The following is a 16,201-nucleotide window of genomic DNA, read 5'->3' as shown; positions in this document are numbered from 1 at the left end:
CTTTGCTCAGAGGGAAGCCTGCTTCTTCCTCTGCCTGCTTGTACTCTCTCTCTCTGGCAAATAAATAAAATCTATTAAGAAAAAAATTTTTTAATGTAAATGTAATTAAGGACTTCCTGCATTTGTTAAATCATCCAAGATATGTTAAATAAGCATAATAGCAGGCACCTCTGTCTAAATGTTTATTTTAATGGAAGTGGTTTTAGTATTTCACCATCGAGAACAATATCTGCTGTTAGGTTTTAGTAGAAAGTCTTCATTATATTTCAGCAGTTTTCCTCTTTTTCATTTTTACTTAGAATTTTTTTTTTAAAGATTTTATTCATTTAAAAAAAAAAGATTTTATTCATTTGACAGACAGAGATCACAAGTAGGCAGAGAGGCAGGAGAGAGAAAGGAAGGGAAGCAGGCTCCCCGCTGAGCAGAGAGCCCGATGCGGGGCTCGATCCCAGAATCCTGGGATCATGACCCGAGCTGAAGGCAGAGGCTTTAACACACTGAGCCACCCAGGTGCCCCTTTACTTAGAATTTTTATTAGGAATTGAATTATATTATTCTGGTTCTAAATATTAAATATGGGAGCTTTTCTTCTTTTCCTGTAGTTTTGACTAGATTAAATGGCATGGAAATTATCATTATTGAAGAATAAATAAAACTTGGGTGCCTGGGTGGCTCAGTCCATTAAGCATCTGACTTTGACTCAGGTCATGATCTCAGGGTTCTGGGATCGAGCCCAGAGCCCCATTTTGGGCTCCATGCCTAGTGAAGAGTCTGCTTTTCCTTCTTCTGCCCCTCGCCCACTCATCTCTCTCTTTCTCTCTCCCTGCCCCATGAATTAAAAAAAAAAAAAAAAAGAATAGATAAAACTCAGCTCTGGTGTCCTTTGAATGCAATCTTTTCCAAAAGTAGCTCTATAGTCACCTTCTTATTCTAGTTTTTTCAAAGGTAGATTGAGCTATTCAAGCTTTCTTCTTTCTCTTGGTCCAGTTTTGGTCATTCACATTTTTTCCTGAAATGTATAGATGTATAAATTGTATAAATGTATAAATTTTCAAGTTAGTTGATGTGGAATTTTAGATTGCACCATTTTATAATTCTTTTTTTCTTTTTTGAAAGATTTTATTTGTTAGAGAGAGAAAAGCGTGCACTAGCAGGGGACTGGCAGACAGAGGGAGAAGCAGGCTTCCCGCTAAGCAAGGAGCCTAATGCAGGCTCCATCCCAGGACCCTGGGATCATGACCTGAGTTGAAGGCAGACACTTAATCGACTGAGCCACCTATGCATCCCACCTTTTATTGATTCTTTAGTTTTTTCTTCTGTCATGTTTTCTTCTCAGAACTAATCTTGTCTATTTTTGCTCTTTTTTCTCTTTCTTTGTGCTTATAAGAAGTTTACTTTATTAGCCTTTCTATTTTTTAATAATATTTTTAAAGATTTTTATTCATTCATTTTACAGAGAGATCGCAAGTAGGCAGAGAAGCAGGCGGGGGTGGGGGGGTGGGGGAGGTGAAGCAGGTTCCCTGCTGAGCAGAGAACCTGATGCGGGGCTGGATCCCAGGACCCTGGGACCATGACCTGAGCTGGAGGCAGAGGCTTTAACCCACTGAGCCACCCAGGTGCCCCAATTATTAACCCTTCTAAAGAAATTCTTTATATTCATGCTTTTTAGTATTTTTGTTTGTTCTCCATTTCATTCATGTCAGCTTTTGATATTTCCGGATTAATTTTGGTTTCTTGTTCTTTTTATAAGTTATTGAAATAAGTACCCCCTTTATTTTCTCTCTCTCTCTCTCTCTCTCTCTGTTTTTAAGCCTGCTGTCTTTATAGCATTTTGAGGATATATAGATACAGGGTAATTGAGAGAGTATCCAGTATTCACTATTTTTTCATTCATTGTTTACATTTTGTAAATACTATAATTTTGTACTTTTTTGAAGCCAGTTTTACTGTATTGTAACTTGCAGTAAGTTTTGTCAATTTTAAGCATACAGTCCTATGAGTTTTGACAGATGTATTCAGTCATGCAGCCTTCACCACAATCAAGGTACAGAAGATTCCCATCTCCCTAAAAGTTCCTTCCTACCCCTTCACAGGCAATCCTCACTCCTCTTCCAGTTAGTAACTTAAATTCCCATTTTGGATACCAGCATTACCAGTGCCTTCTGTTTATCTGTCTGGTATCCCTTTCCCATGTCTTTATTTTGAATCTTTCTTGATCACTTTGCTTTAAGTATCTTCCTTCTAAGTAATATTGACCAGAATTTGATTTCTAACAAAGTCTTAGAGTCTTTTTTTTTTTTTTAAGATTTTATTTATTTATTTGACAGGCAGAGATTACAAGGAGGCTGAGAGGCAGGCAGAGAGAGAGGAGGAAGCAGGCTCCCCGCTGAGCAGAGAGCCTGATGCAGGACTCCATCCCAGGACTCTGGGATCATGACCTGAACTGAAGGCAGCGGCTTTAACCCACTGAGCCACCCAGGCACCCCAGTCTTAGAGTCTTTTAATGGAAGAATTCAGTCCACTCATATTTCCTATACCAAGGGATAAATTTGATTTATTTCCATCTTACTTGTTTTTAAATGTGTAAACAGTGTTGGGAACTCTTCTTTACCTTTGCTGGACTGAGTGAATGGCTGTTCATCCCATTTTCTCCTTGTTAATTTGGAGTTTGTTGTTCTATTCATAGTTACCATCCCTTGCCCTGTTCTCTTAAATAGATGCACATGATTGTTCTAGTTCATGAATACAGAACAACTATTTCCATCGTACTCTACTTATCTTCTACTTCCTCTCCACCTCAGTAAGATACTGTCTTTAGACTACTTTTACTACCTTTCTACCTCCTCCTCCTTCTCCCTCAGATCCTAGAACACTCACCTTCACCTTATCCTCACTACCTGATTCCAGAGTTTTATTGAGATAATTTAGTCCTTATTAGAATTTCCCTTACAACATGTTCCTTCTGTTTCAAGGGTGTTTAGCATTTGAGTGATGTGTTATACATACGTAGAAATATAGATATAAATACATAGCTCATGGCTCGTTGCATCCCACTGATTTCTCTCCTCCTCCCTTGACCTTCCCCCATCTTGAAGTCTGTTCTGATTCATTTGTTGTCTCATTAGAGCCTTTTCTTTAAAATATTTCTCACATGAGATACTGAATGACTTTTGTAAATCTTCAACTACCTTTCTTTCTCCCTTTGCTAGGTCCCGGTCGCAGGCCTTTTCTTTCATTACCTCACATTCCTTTTCGCTGTTGTTTAACTTCCAGGGTTGCAAATAAGAAAAATGAACTTTCTTTCTGCCTGGAAATGTGTGTAACATTGTTCTCATTCTTTTTTTTTTTTTTTTTTTTTTAAGATTTTATTTATTTATTTGACAGACAAATCACAAGGAAGCAGAGAGGCAGGCAGAGAGAGAGAGAGAGAGGGAGAAGCAGGCTCCCTGCTGAGCAGAGAGCCCGATGTGGGGCCCGATCTCAGGACCCTGAGACCACGACCCGAGCTGAAGGCAGAGGCATTAACCCACTGAACCACCCAGGCGCCCCATGTTCTCATTCTTAGAGTTCAGGAATTTTCACCGGTATGGGGCTGTATATTTCTTCAGCTCAGGGACATTCCCTGTTAAATTATTTAATTATGACGTCTCCTCTCCTGTTCCTCTTCTCCTAGAACTCATAGAATTTGCAGGCTAAATCTCCTGGGACTGTTTCAGTCTCCCATCTTTCACCACATAATTTGCATCTCCATATTTTTGTCACATGTTTTGAGATATTTCATCTGTTTAATTTTCTGGACCTCTTTTTGGGGTTTTAGCAGTATCCGTCCTCTCCTTTGCTCTATGTTTGGAAGTTTTTAGCTCTGATATCACATTTTCTAGTTCAGGGAAATCTTTTGTGTTTGACCTTCACAAATATCTCCCCCAGGCTCTCATTCAGTCAGAGAGTCATTTGTTTCCTCCAGCAGGTCTCTCCCGCCCTCTGGTTTGTCTGCATTCTCCTGGCTTCAAAGGCTGAGAAATTCAATCCACCATTAGTTTTTTAGAGAGCTGGAGAGACTCAGCAAAGCCATTGATTGTTCCTGGGAAGCCAGCTGTTTCTGGGACTTGCTGCCTTCCTGAAGGTCCTTTTTCTTGGCTCTGAGACTGTTCTCCAGAAACTTGTCTGCAGGAAATTCACTCTGCCAGCAATTCAGCAGAGCGAATTTAAAGTTCATTCTCTGTAGCTGGGAGTTGTCAGAGGGGTTGTGGAAGGGAGAGCTTCACCAGGGTTTGCACGTACCTAGAATCCTCTTGCTCGAAGTATTCTTATTATTGACAGAATGATAATCACCATAAGACTTAAACACAGAACCCATTAATAGCAAGTGCCTCCGTGAACTACAACCAGAAGTAGGATTGGGGTGGGGGGATGGCCTTTTACTCCCCCCTGCCCCATTCTAGTATTTCTCAGCCTCAGCACTTTTAACTTTTGGGGACCAAAATTCTGTATGGTGAGTGGCTGACCTGTGTGTTGTGGGCCAGTCAGCAGCATCCCTGGTCTCTAACCCCTATAGATCAGTACCTTGGGGCACTCCCCAGCTGTGAAGACCAAACGTATCTCTGCACATTGCCAAATGTCTCCTGGGGGCCAAAGTCTCTTCTGGTGGAGAACCACTGGTGTCTACCTTTCAGTTCTTTCTTTTTTTTAACATGTACTCACACTATTCCTAAAATTAAACATTGAACTGAGGTCATGAGACAGAGGAGAAAATATCAAGCAGTTGTGAGGAAGCAGAAACCAGAAGTAGAGGATGAGGAAGCAAGTTAGCAAAGTAGGAAAAAACTGGGAATAAATTAAAGACACAGAAACTCTGTAAGAGTCATGGGACAGGAGGAGCAGAGTGGGAAGACCCACATACTCCTGTCACCAAGGTCCCCCGCAAGGCTATGATTTGAGATCTGAAATCCCCTTCACTTAACCAAGGCTAAGTGAGTGTATTCCTTACAAACAAAGCCCCATAGACTTGATGCCCAGTGAAGAGACGGACTGTCCACAGTTTCCTACCAGTACTTTATTTACCTCTTAGTATCACACTTGAAGAGAGACTCTGCTCAAGCAAAACAGTGGGAATGATGAGGAGCTGCAAATATCTCTAAAAGGAATTCTAGAAAGCTTTTTCCGGGAGGGAGGGAAAAAAAAAAAAAAGACTTAGGCCATCTATCAGGGCTATCATGTACAGGAGGGAGAAGGGCAATTATATGATTGCAGCTCAGGAGGCAGAATTGATGACAAAAGTAACAGGCAGATTTTGTCCCCCCCACTCCCCACCGAAAAGTTCTCTCAAAAACAAAGATTGGAAACAAGTGCTTGGTTAAGGGAGTAAGGTCCCTGGTCCTGGAAATGTTTAAGAAGTGGCTGGCAGGATGGCTCCTGCAGTGGGTATAAGTTTGGGCCAGATTTGCCTCCTCCCAGCTGTAGAATTCTAGAAATTTAAAAGCCTGGCAAGAGGCACACACCAATCAGAAATATTTGAGGGTCAAATGGCATTATAGTTCATTTAAATAAGTCAGCAGAGGATGGGCTGGTGGAGGAGTTGAGCAATAAGGGAAGATCTCAGAGTTTCAGCATCTTCTCCTGGCTCTGGTGTGCTGATCTTTCCCTCACAGAATGACTTAAGCAAAAAAGAGAATGCATTAGCTTACATAACCAAAAAGTTCAGGAGGCAGATATAGCTCTAGGCATGTCTGGATCCAAGGTTCCAAATGAAGTCATTACAACTTGGTCTCTTTCCATGTCCCAGCTCTGTTTCCCTCTTTACAGCCAAAACAAGCTTGGAAGTTTAGACTCATCTTTACAGAGTACAGAGCAAGGCCAAAGATGGGGGGTTCTTGGCTGGATGGCTTCATAGCCCCCCCACACCTAAAAAGTGATTCTTTTTTTTTTTTCTTTAAATATTTTACTTATTCATTTGACAGAGAGAGACACAGTGAGAGAGAAACACAAGCAGGGGAAGTGGGAGAAGGAGAAGGAGGCTTCCTGCCAAGCAGGGAGCCTGATGCAGGACTCGATTCCAGGACCCCGGAATCATGACCTGAGCCGAAGACAGACGCTTAATGACTGAGCCACCCAGGTGGCCCTACAAGTGATTCCTTAAGAACCTTCTATCATTGAACATTTGACCATCCCAGAGGCCCTTCCTCTTTGGGTCTTGGGCTTGTCCCCAGTCCTCCCAACTGAGATGACAGGAAGAGGGGGAAAACTGGGGCTCCAGACTCCAGAGGGCTCTCATGGCTTCCCCCCAATGATCTTCCCCTGGGAATATGCCAGGAACAAGGTACTCCTTTCTTTTTATTTATTTATTTATTTATTTATTTCCAAGATCACAAGTAGGCAGAGAGGCAGGCAGAGAGAGAGGAGTAAGCAGGCTCCCCACAGAGCAGAGAGCCCGATGTGGGGCTCGAGGACCCTGGGATCATGACTTGAGCCCTGGGATCATGACTTGAGCCCAAGGCATTCTCTTTAACACACTTGAGCCACCCAGGCGCCCTGGAACAGGGCATTCCTAGTGGCTGGATCTTACACCAGTCAGGGAAGGGAGACCACTAAGGAAAGCACCCCTGGAGCTACAGAAGGGAAGACAACTGCAAGGTGTTTGGGAAATGAGCTGACCAAAGGGGTCCCCGAAGATGTCTGAGGTGGAGCTGGCTGCCCCATTTTTTTTTTCTTAGACGCAGGGATCAACTAGGACGTTGCCACACACACAAACACACACACACAGTCCTGAGGGCCTCGGCCAGGGCACGAGCCTCGGAGACAGACGAGTAAGACAGAAAAATTAAAGGGTTGTAGAGAAGAGAGAAGGTAAAAGATCCGGGCTTCAGGGACCAGAAGGAAAATAACGTTCAAACCGCACCCAGCTCCAGATCTAGTGAGTCCCTACGTCCCGCGAACCGCGAAACGCCGTTCTAGGAGCCACAGGGTCCCAGCTCCGCGAAGGGTAGGGCTAAACTCGTGGGGCGGGTAAGATTAAGGGGGGTAAGGGTGGGGAACTGTCGGGACTATATTTCCCAGCATGCTGTGGACTGGGCAGTTTTACGCATGCGCAGAGGCCGTGGCAAGGCTGCGATGTGCCTGACGGGGGCGCTCCGGCTTTGGTCCGGAGATGGGCAGAGTGGATGTAAGGGGGAGTGTTAAGTCCTGCGATGGTGGTGTTTTGAGGCCTCGGCTGCAGTTTTCGGCTCGTCCCAGTGGGTTGGCGGGACCCCAAGCCCCTTCTCTTACAGAGCCTGTCTTTCACGTCCCCCAGGCCGCGGAATTGACTAGCAATCCTCTGAACCCCACATCCCGCTGCCAGTGGTTCCCCGCATCCGGTCCCGGCCCCCAAAGCCGCCTTCCCTCCCACACACAGCCTCAGCTGCCTGTTGCTACCGCGACCGGCGCCTCTGCTGGGGGAGGCCCAAGTTGAGGTCCACGGAGGCGGATCTGGCATTTGGGTTATTCTCTCTGTGTGTGTAGAGGGTCTGCCTTATTGGGACCACCAGGTAAGGCTCAGGAGCACAGTTCCCTACTCTGGTTTTCTCTGGGACTGTGAGTGGGAAGGAGAGATGTTTGGAAGTAGAAGCCTGGCTTCCGCTATCTTCTGGCCCTGAAACCTCAGAAAGGTCTATTAAGCCAGACTTACCTCTACAGAAGCCGTAGGGTGAAGTGGTGTAGACTTGAGGTTGTGGCTGGTGGCAGCACAATCATAGAGGCCATGGGGAGAGTGGGTCAGGAGCTGGGGAGCTTGCAACACCAGGTGATGGGAGTGGGGTGGCTCTGAGTGCAAATTCTAACGATGATCTAGCAGCAAGTACAGCTTGAGCTGGGCTCCAGCCTCCACCCCTAGCACTCTCCCTGGCAGTGTTGATGCCACTGACACTCTTGGTCCAGCAAGGCGCCCCCAGAAGTGCTCTGTACAGAGAGCAAAGCTCACAAACCCACCACATAGCGCCTGTTGCAGGTCTGAAGCCTCTAGATAAAAATCTAAACACTTTCTGAGAAGTTTTATTTGAAAACTTGGGGACATAACAGAGGCAGCAGGATGTGGGCTGGTATTCTCCAGCCAGTGTTCTCAGATAAGAAGCTAGGCTTGGGTTCCTCAGGTCGCTAGGTTCCAGGATCCCTCCAGACTATGGGGTCCCAAGGAAATACCCACCCTTCTCCTCTCAGGCGGTTACCCCCTCCACCACTGCCCATTTCCGGTATCTGAGGGGACACCGAACTATAGACTTTAAGGGAGCCAGAACAGAGAGGATCTGGTTAAAATCCACAAGGACAGGAAGTAAGTAACTCGGGAGCTTGGGGCCTTAGGGGAATAGATAGTTTCCTCCATCCCCAAGAAACCAGGGACCTACTCGTTCCCCTGAAGTGTCTCCCTCACTTAGAGGGGAAGTTTGGGAAACATTACCTCCTGTGACCAGACATTTACTACCTGTCTTTGGGGGGTGGTTGGGAAACAGTCATGGTGGGGCAGGGTAGCAGTAACCCCTGCAGCAGAGGAGGCTGGGGTGATGATCGTCCCACTCTGCCAGCTCCTCCGTCTCAGCTGGGTGCAGGCTGGCTGTTGGCATAGGCCTGGTCTGGGAAGGAAGCCCGCGCCCTGCGGGTCTGGGCACACACTGAGGCGTACAGCTCCGGCTCGGGGCCTGAGGCCTGGGGCTTTGGCTCAGAATCCAGCACCACCTCTGAGTACTTGATGGGGGTTCCGGGGCTGGGGAGATGGCCCTGAGAAGGCCGCAACTGCAGGCTGGTATAGCACATCACTTTCTCTGTAGCCTGGAGATGCAAGGCTGTTAGAAATTCACTGGACCCTTGGAGAAGCCCTCACTTCCTTCCCTCCCCCCTTCCTCAGCCACAACTGACTCACCATGACGGGGTCTCTAGGAGCTGGATCTTGCTGGTCTGGCCCCGGTTCTTGAGACAGCCGACCTGGGATAGGGAACAGTAGTAATCTGGTCGCTTCTTATTCTTCCTCCTGCCATCCCTCATCCCACCCACCCAGGACGTGCATGGCCTTGGTGCCCCTCCCCTTTGCCAGCTCCCTACCAGTCTGAAGATAAGGCAGGTTCCCATATAGGGGGACCTCTTCCACAGATCCTCCAGAGCTGCAAGACAGAGATGAAGGAAAAAAAAAAAAAAAAAAAAGACAGAGATGAAGGGATGAGGGGACATCTGGGTAAGAGGGAAATCTCAGTCACCTATCTCTGTTGTCCCTACTCACCGTCCCTGTCCCGGATGGCTTCTGTTCCGGCCACTAGTCCATCGGAACAAGTGTGCAGCCAGTGAGATGAGAAGCAGCAGCGTCACAGCCCCTAAGAGGGCCCACAATCCCCAGGCCTGAGTCACAGTGGGGATTCCTGTGGACGCCAGGGTATGGGGGCTGTTACTGCCCAGCCAAGCCCAGCCCAGCCCTCCAGGTCCCAGCAGGTGGGACAAGGGGCCATGTGACCCCTCCCCCTGCCCCTGCCCCGCCCAGCTCACCGGGCACTAGCAGTTCTGTGACTTCTGTGCTGTTGGCACCTCTGCTCATGACTGCTGACCTGGGAGCTGAGTCTGCAAGCCCTGCGCTGAGGGGGTCAGCCTGGCTTATGGCCTGATTGCTGCTGCAGGCCCCTTTACTCTCGTCCCTCCCCAGGCCTGGCCCCCACAGTTCATCCCCAATACTGCTGGTGGCAGAGTCACTGGTTTCCGGGGAGGAAGGGGGAGGGGAGGGATGAGCGAAAGAACAAAGACACCGCCCTGTGCCTGCACCTGCGCCACCCAGCATCTCCCAAGCTTCCGCCCCCACCCCTCGCAGCCCTATACCTTCTTTGGCCAGAGAAGAGAAGCAGGCCTGCAATTTCTGTGCCACTGTGCAGGTGAGCCCATGAAGACTCCCAGGAGACAACGTAGCATGGGGCAGGACCAACAAGACAAGGAAGCCAGGCCTTAGGACAGAGATTCCTCTCTGCCACAGAGTGTCTGCCTTTTCTCTCCCACCCTGAGACCCATGAGAGAGAATATATTCCTCACTGAGCATACTACCAAGAGGAATGAGACGGGGAGGCTTCCTAGTACCTAACATCCCATCACACCCTAAGGCTGAGTGTAGGAAATAAGATGACCATTGTCATTCTTATTATTACTGGTATAATAGTTTAGGGCATAGAGGAAACTTATATTCTCCCCCTCCCGACCCACTTTATCCAAACTGTCCCAAGAACTGTCAGTCTCAAAAGTTAGTTGAATCAGGGCGCCTGGGTGGCTCAGTGGGTTAAGCCGCTGCCTTCGGCTCAGGTCATGATCTCAGGGTCCTGGGATCGAGTCCCGCATCAGGCTCTCTGCTCAGCAGGGAGCCTGCTTCCTCCACTCTCTCTCTCTCTCTGACTGTCTCTCTGCCTACTTGTGATCTGTCTCTGTCAAATGAATAAAAAAAAAAAAATGTTAGTTGAATCAAAGAAACTGCTACCCCAGTACATCCTGGAAACTGAGCCATGTCTTCGCACTTGTTCCCTTCAGGAAGTGGAGCACATGTGATGCTCAATACAACCCAACCACGTGGGCTGCTATTGATGCAAAAGGATTTCAGGTTCCTTAGGCCAGAGGTCAGTGATACGTCTGGCAATAATGGGTTCAAATTCCCTAAAGGCAGCTATCAGTCAAGGGCCACTTATCATATTATACCTGGCCTGAACCACTTGTTTATGTTGACTATGCCAGCTGGCTTAGGGTCAGGTTTGGACGACACGGCTCTGCAACCAGGATCCCTCTAGATCAGTTAGACTACGGTAACTCCTGTGAGTGTGGGTCTCTCCTCCTGTCCCTGCCCCCTCCATTTCTGGGAGAACAAGAAGATACACTCCTAGGTCATTCATTTATTTAGCACACATACACCTCATTCGTTTGTCATCTGTGCCCATTGCTTGCTTATGTGCCAAGCTTTGGAGATAAAGATGTGAGTGGGAAATGGTTTCTTTCCTCAAAGGGCTCTTGATCTAATTAGGAAGATGACCCAATGTGTCCCAGACAATTAAAAGGCAACATGAAACACGGGAACTCTCCAGGTCTGCCTGAGGTCCTGGAGGTGAAAGGAAGGGCTGGGGGTGGGGGGTGATATGTGGTAACTGATAGGGAGACAGGCAGAAAGCTTTGGAATCTCTGACTTGCCTCTTACCTGATGAACTTACTTGACCTTCCTGAACCTTTGTTTCTTCATTCTTTGTTTTTTTAATTTTTTAAAATATTTATCTATTTGAGAGGGAAGGAGATAGTATGAGCAAGAGAAGTGAGCAGAGGGAGAGGGAGAAGCCGACTTCCATGGAGCCTGAACCGGTACTCATTCTCTCTTTTTTTTTTCTAAGATTTTATTCATTTGACAGACAGAGATCACAAGTAGGCAGAGAGGCAGGCAGAGGTGGGGGGGGCGGTGGGGAGCAGGCTCCCCGCTGAGCAGAGAGCCCCATGCGGAGCTTGATATGGGGCTCCATCCCAGGACCCTGGGATCATGACCCAAGCTGAAGGCAGAGGCTTTAACCCACTGAGCCACCCAGGCGCCCCAGGACTCATTCTTTAAGAGTTTAGTTAGGAGCTCCTGGGTGGCTCAGTCAGTTAAATGTCTGCCTTCAGCTCAACTCATGATCTGTGGGTCCTGGAATCCAGCTCGGGTCCGGCTCCTTGCTGAGCAGGGAGTCTGCTTCTCTTTGCCCACCCCACTGCTTGTGCTGTCTCTCGCTCTCAAATAAAGTATATATTTTTTAAAGATCTTAATTATACTTACTTGTTTGGTTGTATTTCATTCAACAAGGATTCATTGAGTGTCTGCCTGCGCTCGGTGCTGTGCTAAGCTGTAGGAATAAAATTGTAAAGAAAAGATATATGGCCTCTGCTCTCCTGCAATTTGCAGTCTGGTGGTATTTTCTTTTTATAATTAATTTTAATGGATTAATTGATTTTAATTAACTGATTTTAAAGAACCAAAATGGATTTTTTCCAGCTTCATTGAGATATAACTAACATATGATGGTGGCTGAAAGAAAGCACAATAGCTGCATTAATGAATAAATTCGAAGTTAAGGATTCTGAATGAAGGAAACACACCTGAGATCTGAAGGGTGTTTAGACGTTAACTGTACAGAAAGGAAATAGCAGTGGAAGGTGCTGAAGAGAGTTCTAATTACAAGGGCCTGGCTCGTAGCAGCTGCTCAAATTAAAATCACCGGTGGGTAGGCACAGTTCTTTTTTTTTTTTTTTTTTCCTCTCTCCCACAAGTAGGCAGAGAGGCGGGTAGAGGAGGGGGGTGGGCAGGCTCCCGGCTGAGCGGAGAGCCCCATGCGGGGTTTGATCCTACGACCCTGGAATCATGACCTGAGCCAAAGGCAGAGGCTTGAACCCACTGAGCCACCCAGGCGTGCCCAGTACGCCTAGTTCTAAGGACTTTCCTTGGATTATCCCACTTGATCATCATAACGACTCCGTAAGGTACAGATAGTGTATTATCATTATCTCCATTGCTCAGAGGGGAGACTGAGGCACAGAGCGAAATTAAGTAACTTGCCCAAAGTCATTTAGCTTTCGAGTAGCAGAGGCAGGTTCTAGGCCATCAGTCCATAGTCTACTGTGTGCTGTGCTACACAATGAATGGTGGCTATTAGAAACATTTGCCGATTGAAGAGGGTGGGGGTAGAGAAGGCCACTGTAGGAAGAGGGAACTGCAAAAAAAAAAAGAAACTCCAACCGATGTGACACATACAGCGCGTTAGGTCGGGTCATAGGAGAAAATGACTCAGGGGTGAATTAAACAAACCACGTGCCGGCTCCATCCTTGAGCCGCTAGCGGTACCCAGAACAGAGACCCTCCGCAGGAGAGGGCCTATTAGTCCCACTTCTAAAAGTCAGCCGCGCTGAGAATGAGCCCCGTGTGGTTGGTGCGCACAGACGCGCGCACTGCCTGCGTAACTAGAAATGCTGACGGACGACCGCCCCGCAGCACGCCGCTCAGCTCCGCCGCAGCCCACGGGATCGCTTCTTGGCGGACGTTATAGTGCAAAGCAGGGAAAGTCAACGTGCACGCGCACGCGGCACTCTCTGCCAAAGGGTCCGGGGACTTTCCCCTAGGCACGAATAAGGAACAAGTCCTCCGTCTGTAGCCTAGGAAACAGGCCTTCAGCACGAACTGCACGTAGTTTCCACGATCACTCTTTTAAGGTTCGGCATTCTAAGCCTTTTTTGCTTAGGGTGAATAGGTTGCGAGTATGAGAAATAAAATCCATTTTCCAGCATTATCTTATAAGATTGTAGGCTCCTAGAAGCATTCTGGCTAATAGAATTCCTAAATAGACAAGAAATGGATTCATTTGGGAAAGTTGGGCCTAGGTCCTATGCTAATAAGCGTGCCCCGCCCACACACTAAGTGGGCGTGACCTCCCAGCGTGTCCCGGTACGCGACCCTCGCACCGCCCCTCTTGCGCATGCGCAGCGGGACTCCCGGCCAACTCTGGCGCCTCCGGGGCCGTGGTTCTGTGGCCTGCAATGGCGAGGTCGGTCCCATTTGCGGGTTTGCTGGGGTTGCTACTTGTGTCTGCACTGCCCGGGGTCCTCGGAGACCGCCCCAGCCCCGACCTCCGGGCACACCCAGGTATCAGCGAGGGCTTCTGGAGGGAGGCTAAGGCTGCCCATGGGTCCCCAGGCCCGGGCTCTACTGACCCACCTCTGCCGTCCTCAGCAGGGGACCATGCCCAGGTTGGCCCTGAGGCCACAGAACCCCGGCGACGGTCGCCGCCCAAGGACCAACGAGAGCGGGCCCGGGCGGGAGCTCTACCTTTGGGGGCGCTGTACACCGCAGCTGTCGTGGCTTTTGTGCTGTACAAGTGTTTGCAGGTGCGGGACGACGAGGGGTGGGGATGCTCCGGGCCTGAATCTCCCCTGGGGGCGCTATGGTATCATGAACGAGACACTTCTTTCCGTCAGTTTGTAAAACGAAGACGGTAGTTCCTTGACTTTCCAACACTAGAGGGTTATTTTGAGCATCCAGCGAGGTAGCAGTTGTGAAGCGTTCTTGGTAAATTGTAAATAAATAATGACCACCACATTTAATTCTCCCAACAGTCCAATGAAGAGATTAAGTCATTTGCTCAAAGTCACACACAGCTGGTAGTAACTGGGATTTGAACCCAGCAAGTATGTGTCCATACTACGGAAGTGTGGCTGCTGGTAGGATTCTAGTCTTGGCACAAAGTGTTGGTTGCTGTAGCCACAATATGGAAGGCTCTAGTCTCATGTTCTCCTTAGAAAGGAGGCCCTGAAATGTAAAATGACAGTACATTTTAGTGTATGGAAATGGTTGGAATGGAAAATAATACCTTCCAAGGCTCTATCCTCAAGCCTGGCCTGATTACTTATTTGCATTAGGAAGTAGAAGGCTGAACCAACTTGGAGGGGATATGAAGTTAAAAGGGATAGCTAGTCATGATTCCAAATAGACTTGACAAGTTATAATGAGGGACCATCATGATGAAATTTAAAGAGAATCAATAATAAATTATATTTGTGGACCCAAGTACTATCTGGAAGAAACCTATAACTTAGCAGTTTATTAGTTGAATAATAAAGTTCAGTCGTGTGTTGTGAAACCCACTTCCCCAGGCAATGCTAGGAACAAGGTATTGCATCTCATCTTTTTTTTTTTTTTAATTTACTTGACAGAGATCACAAGTAGGCAGAGAGGCAGGCAGAGAGAGAGGAAGGAAAGCAAGCTCCTGCTGAGCAGAGAGCCCGATGCGGGGCTCGATCCCACCTGAGCCGAAAGCAGAGGCTTAACCCACTGAGCCACCCAGGCACCCCTGCATCTCATCTTCTGATCAGAACACTCGGGAGAATTTTATTCTCTTCAGGGAACTATTTCTAAGAACACTAGGTGCCCAGTAGAGCAACCAGAGAAAACCATATCAAATGAACAGCGACTGAGTAAAACTAGAGATACTAAACCAGAGAAGACATGGGGAAGGGGAGGGCGTAAAGACCACTGTCTTCAAATTCCTGAATGGCTATCGTGTTGAAAAGACATGGTTTTGGAAGGCAACATGGAAGGAAGATACATAAAGTTTTTGGTTTTGTGTATAAACTAACAACCAGAGCTTTATCAAACTGGAGAGAGATGCTCATTCCTGGGAGTGTTTCATTAGACTGAATGACCCCGTGTGGGGGCATACTGACATGTTGCTTCACGTCCCAGGTGAGGAGCTAGACTAGGTGTGATTATGATTCTCTAAAGTAAAATCTCCATGGCTTTCTCGACTTCAAAATTATCCTTCTCCTCTCATGGCTTTGGAGACGGAGGTGACGGAGAAGCTTGTTCCTGCAGGCTAGCCCTCTTTTTCTTCTATTTCATCAGGGGAAAGATGAGGCTGCAGTTCTCCAGGAGGAGGAAGGCAAGAAGGAATCATCACAGTCAGGTGGGTTTTGCACAAGCCTGTATTTGGTGGGGGATTACAGGACCACAGAAGATACAAATAACCATTGCTCTCCTTTTCTCCTTTACCCCCAGAGCAACAGCTGGCCCAGTTGACACAACAGCTAGCCCAGACAGAGCAACACCTGAACAATCTGATGGCCCAGCTGGACCCCCTTTTTGAGCGGTAAGAAGAGCAGTGACCCTGTGGCCAGGGGAGCTTTGTGATAGGTGGAAGAGGTGGCGGCAGATCGGCTAGCCTCTGAGTGGATATTTTTCTACAGTGTGACTACCCTGGCTGGAGCCCAGCAAGAGCTTCTGAATATGAAGCTTCAGACCATCCACCAGCTGTTACAAGACAGCAAGCCAAACAAGGGTGTGGACCTTCCAGAACCAGGTAAAGGGTTGGGTGGTGTGAGTCTTGTGGAGGTGGAGACAATCTCTGAGATAGGAATATCCCTGATCTTTCCCCTCACAGAGGCCAGCCTACCCTTTCCTGAGGATTTATGTATAGAGGAGGAGGAGGCGGAGGCTGGTGACAGTCAGGCCTGGGAGGAGCCCCTACACTGGAGCACAGAGACGAGAAACCTAGCTACTCCTTGGGAAGTGGAGCAGGGGCTAAGGAGAAGATGCAGCAAGGCTGTGGGAAGGGCTGCAGTCACAGCCCCTGCCGGCAAGGAGAAATGACAGCTGAAGGTTTAGTAAAACAAAGTCTGTGCTTGTGACTGGACACTCCTGTGTGCTTTTTCTATTCCA

At 47.8% G+C, this 16,201-nt stretch overlaps 2 protein-coding genes across 5 annotated transcripts; one reads left to right on the top strand and one right to left on the bottom strand.

The window, feature by feature from the left end:
• Positions 1–7,720: 7,720 nt before the first annotated feature.
• SIT1 (signaling threshold regulating transmembrane adaptor 1) lies at positions 7,721–9,464 on the bottom strand. Its single transcript, XM_044264293.1, is given in 5 exon segments — positions 7,721–8,796; positions 8,888–8,949; positions 9,067–9,125; positions 9,242–9,417; positions 9,420–9,464. Coding segments are annotated over 5 exon segments (576 nt in total). The 3' UTR covers positions 7,721–8,562.
• Positions 9,465–13,479: 4,015 nt separating this feature from the next.
• CCDC107 (coiled-coil domain containing 107) lies at positions 13,480–16,175 on the top strand. Of its 4 annotated transcripts, none has more exons than XM_044265419.1 (6): positions 13,480–13,633; positions 13,724–13,875; positions 15,389–15,449; positions 15,542–15,632; positions 15,730–15,842; positions 15,924–16,175. In XM_044265419.1, exons 1-6 carry the CDS (start codon positions 13,528–13,530, stop codon positions 16,130–16,132), a joined length of 732 nt encoding a protein of 243 aa, XP_044121354.1. In that variant the 5' UTR covers positions 13,480–13,527; the 3' UTR covers positions 16,133–16,175. The 4 variants fall into 4 exon arrangements, with proteins under 4 accessions (XP_044121354.1, XP_044121353.1, XP_044121352.1 ...); XM_044265418.1 differs by having other exon boundaries at positions 13,721–13,875; XM_044265417.1 differs by having other exon boundaries at positions 15,730–16,175.
• The last annotated feature ends 26 nt before the right edge of the window (positions 16,176–16,201 follow it).

This window comes from Neovison vison, chromosome 9 (assembly GCF_020171115.1).
Source record: "Neovison vison isolate M4711 chromosome 9, ASM_NN_V1, whole genome shotgun sequence".
NCBI classification, from domain to species: domain Eukaryota; kingdom Metazoa; phylum Chordata; class Mammalia; order Carnivora; family Mustelidae; genus Neogale; species Neogale vison.
The sequence above is the reverse complement of the archived record's forward strand: the minus strand, read 5'-3'. Positions and strand labels throughout refer to the sequence as shown.

What these genes read in the sequence shown, in the direction of transcription:
- CCDC107 (XM_044265415.1), top strand. Translation starts at nt 13,528, where the DNA reads ATGGCGAGGTCGGTCCCATTTGCGGGTTTGCTGGGGTTGCTACTTGTG. An exon ending in CGACCTCCGGGCACACCCAG is followed by an intron (nt 13,634 to 13,720) that starts GTATCAGCGAGG and finishes TGCCGTCCTCAG; the next exon opens with CAGGGGACCATGCCCAGGTT. An exon ending in GAAGGAATCATCACAGTCAG is followed by an intron (nt 15,450 to 15,541) that starts GTGGGTTTTGCA and finishes CTTTACCCCCAG; the next exon opens with AGCAACAGCTGGCCCAGTTG.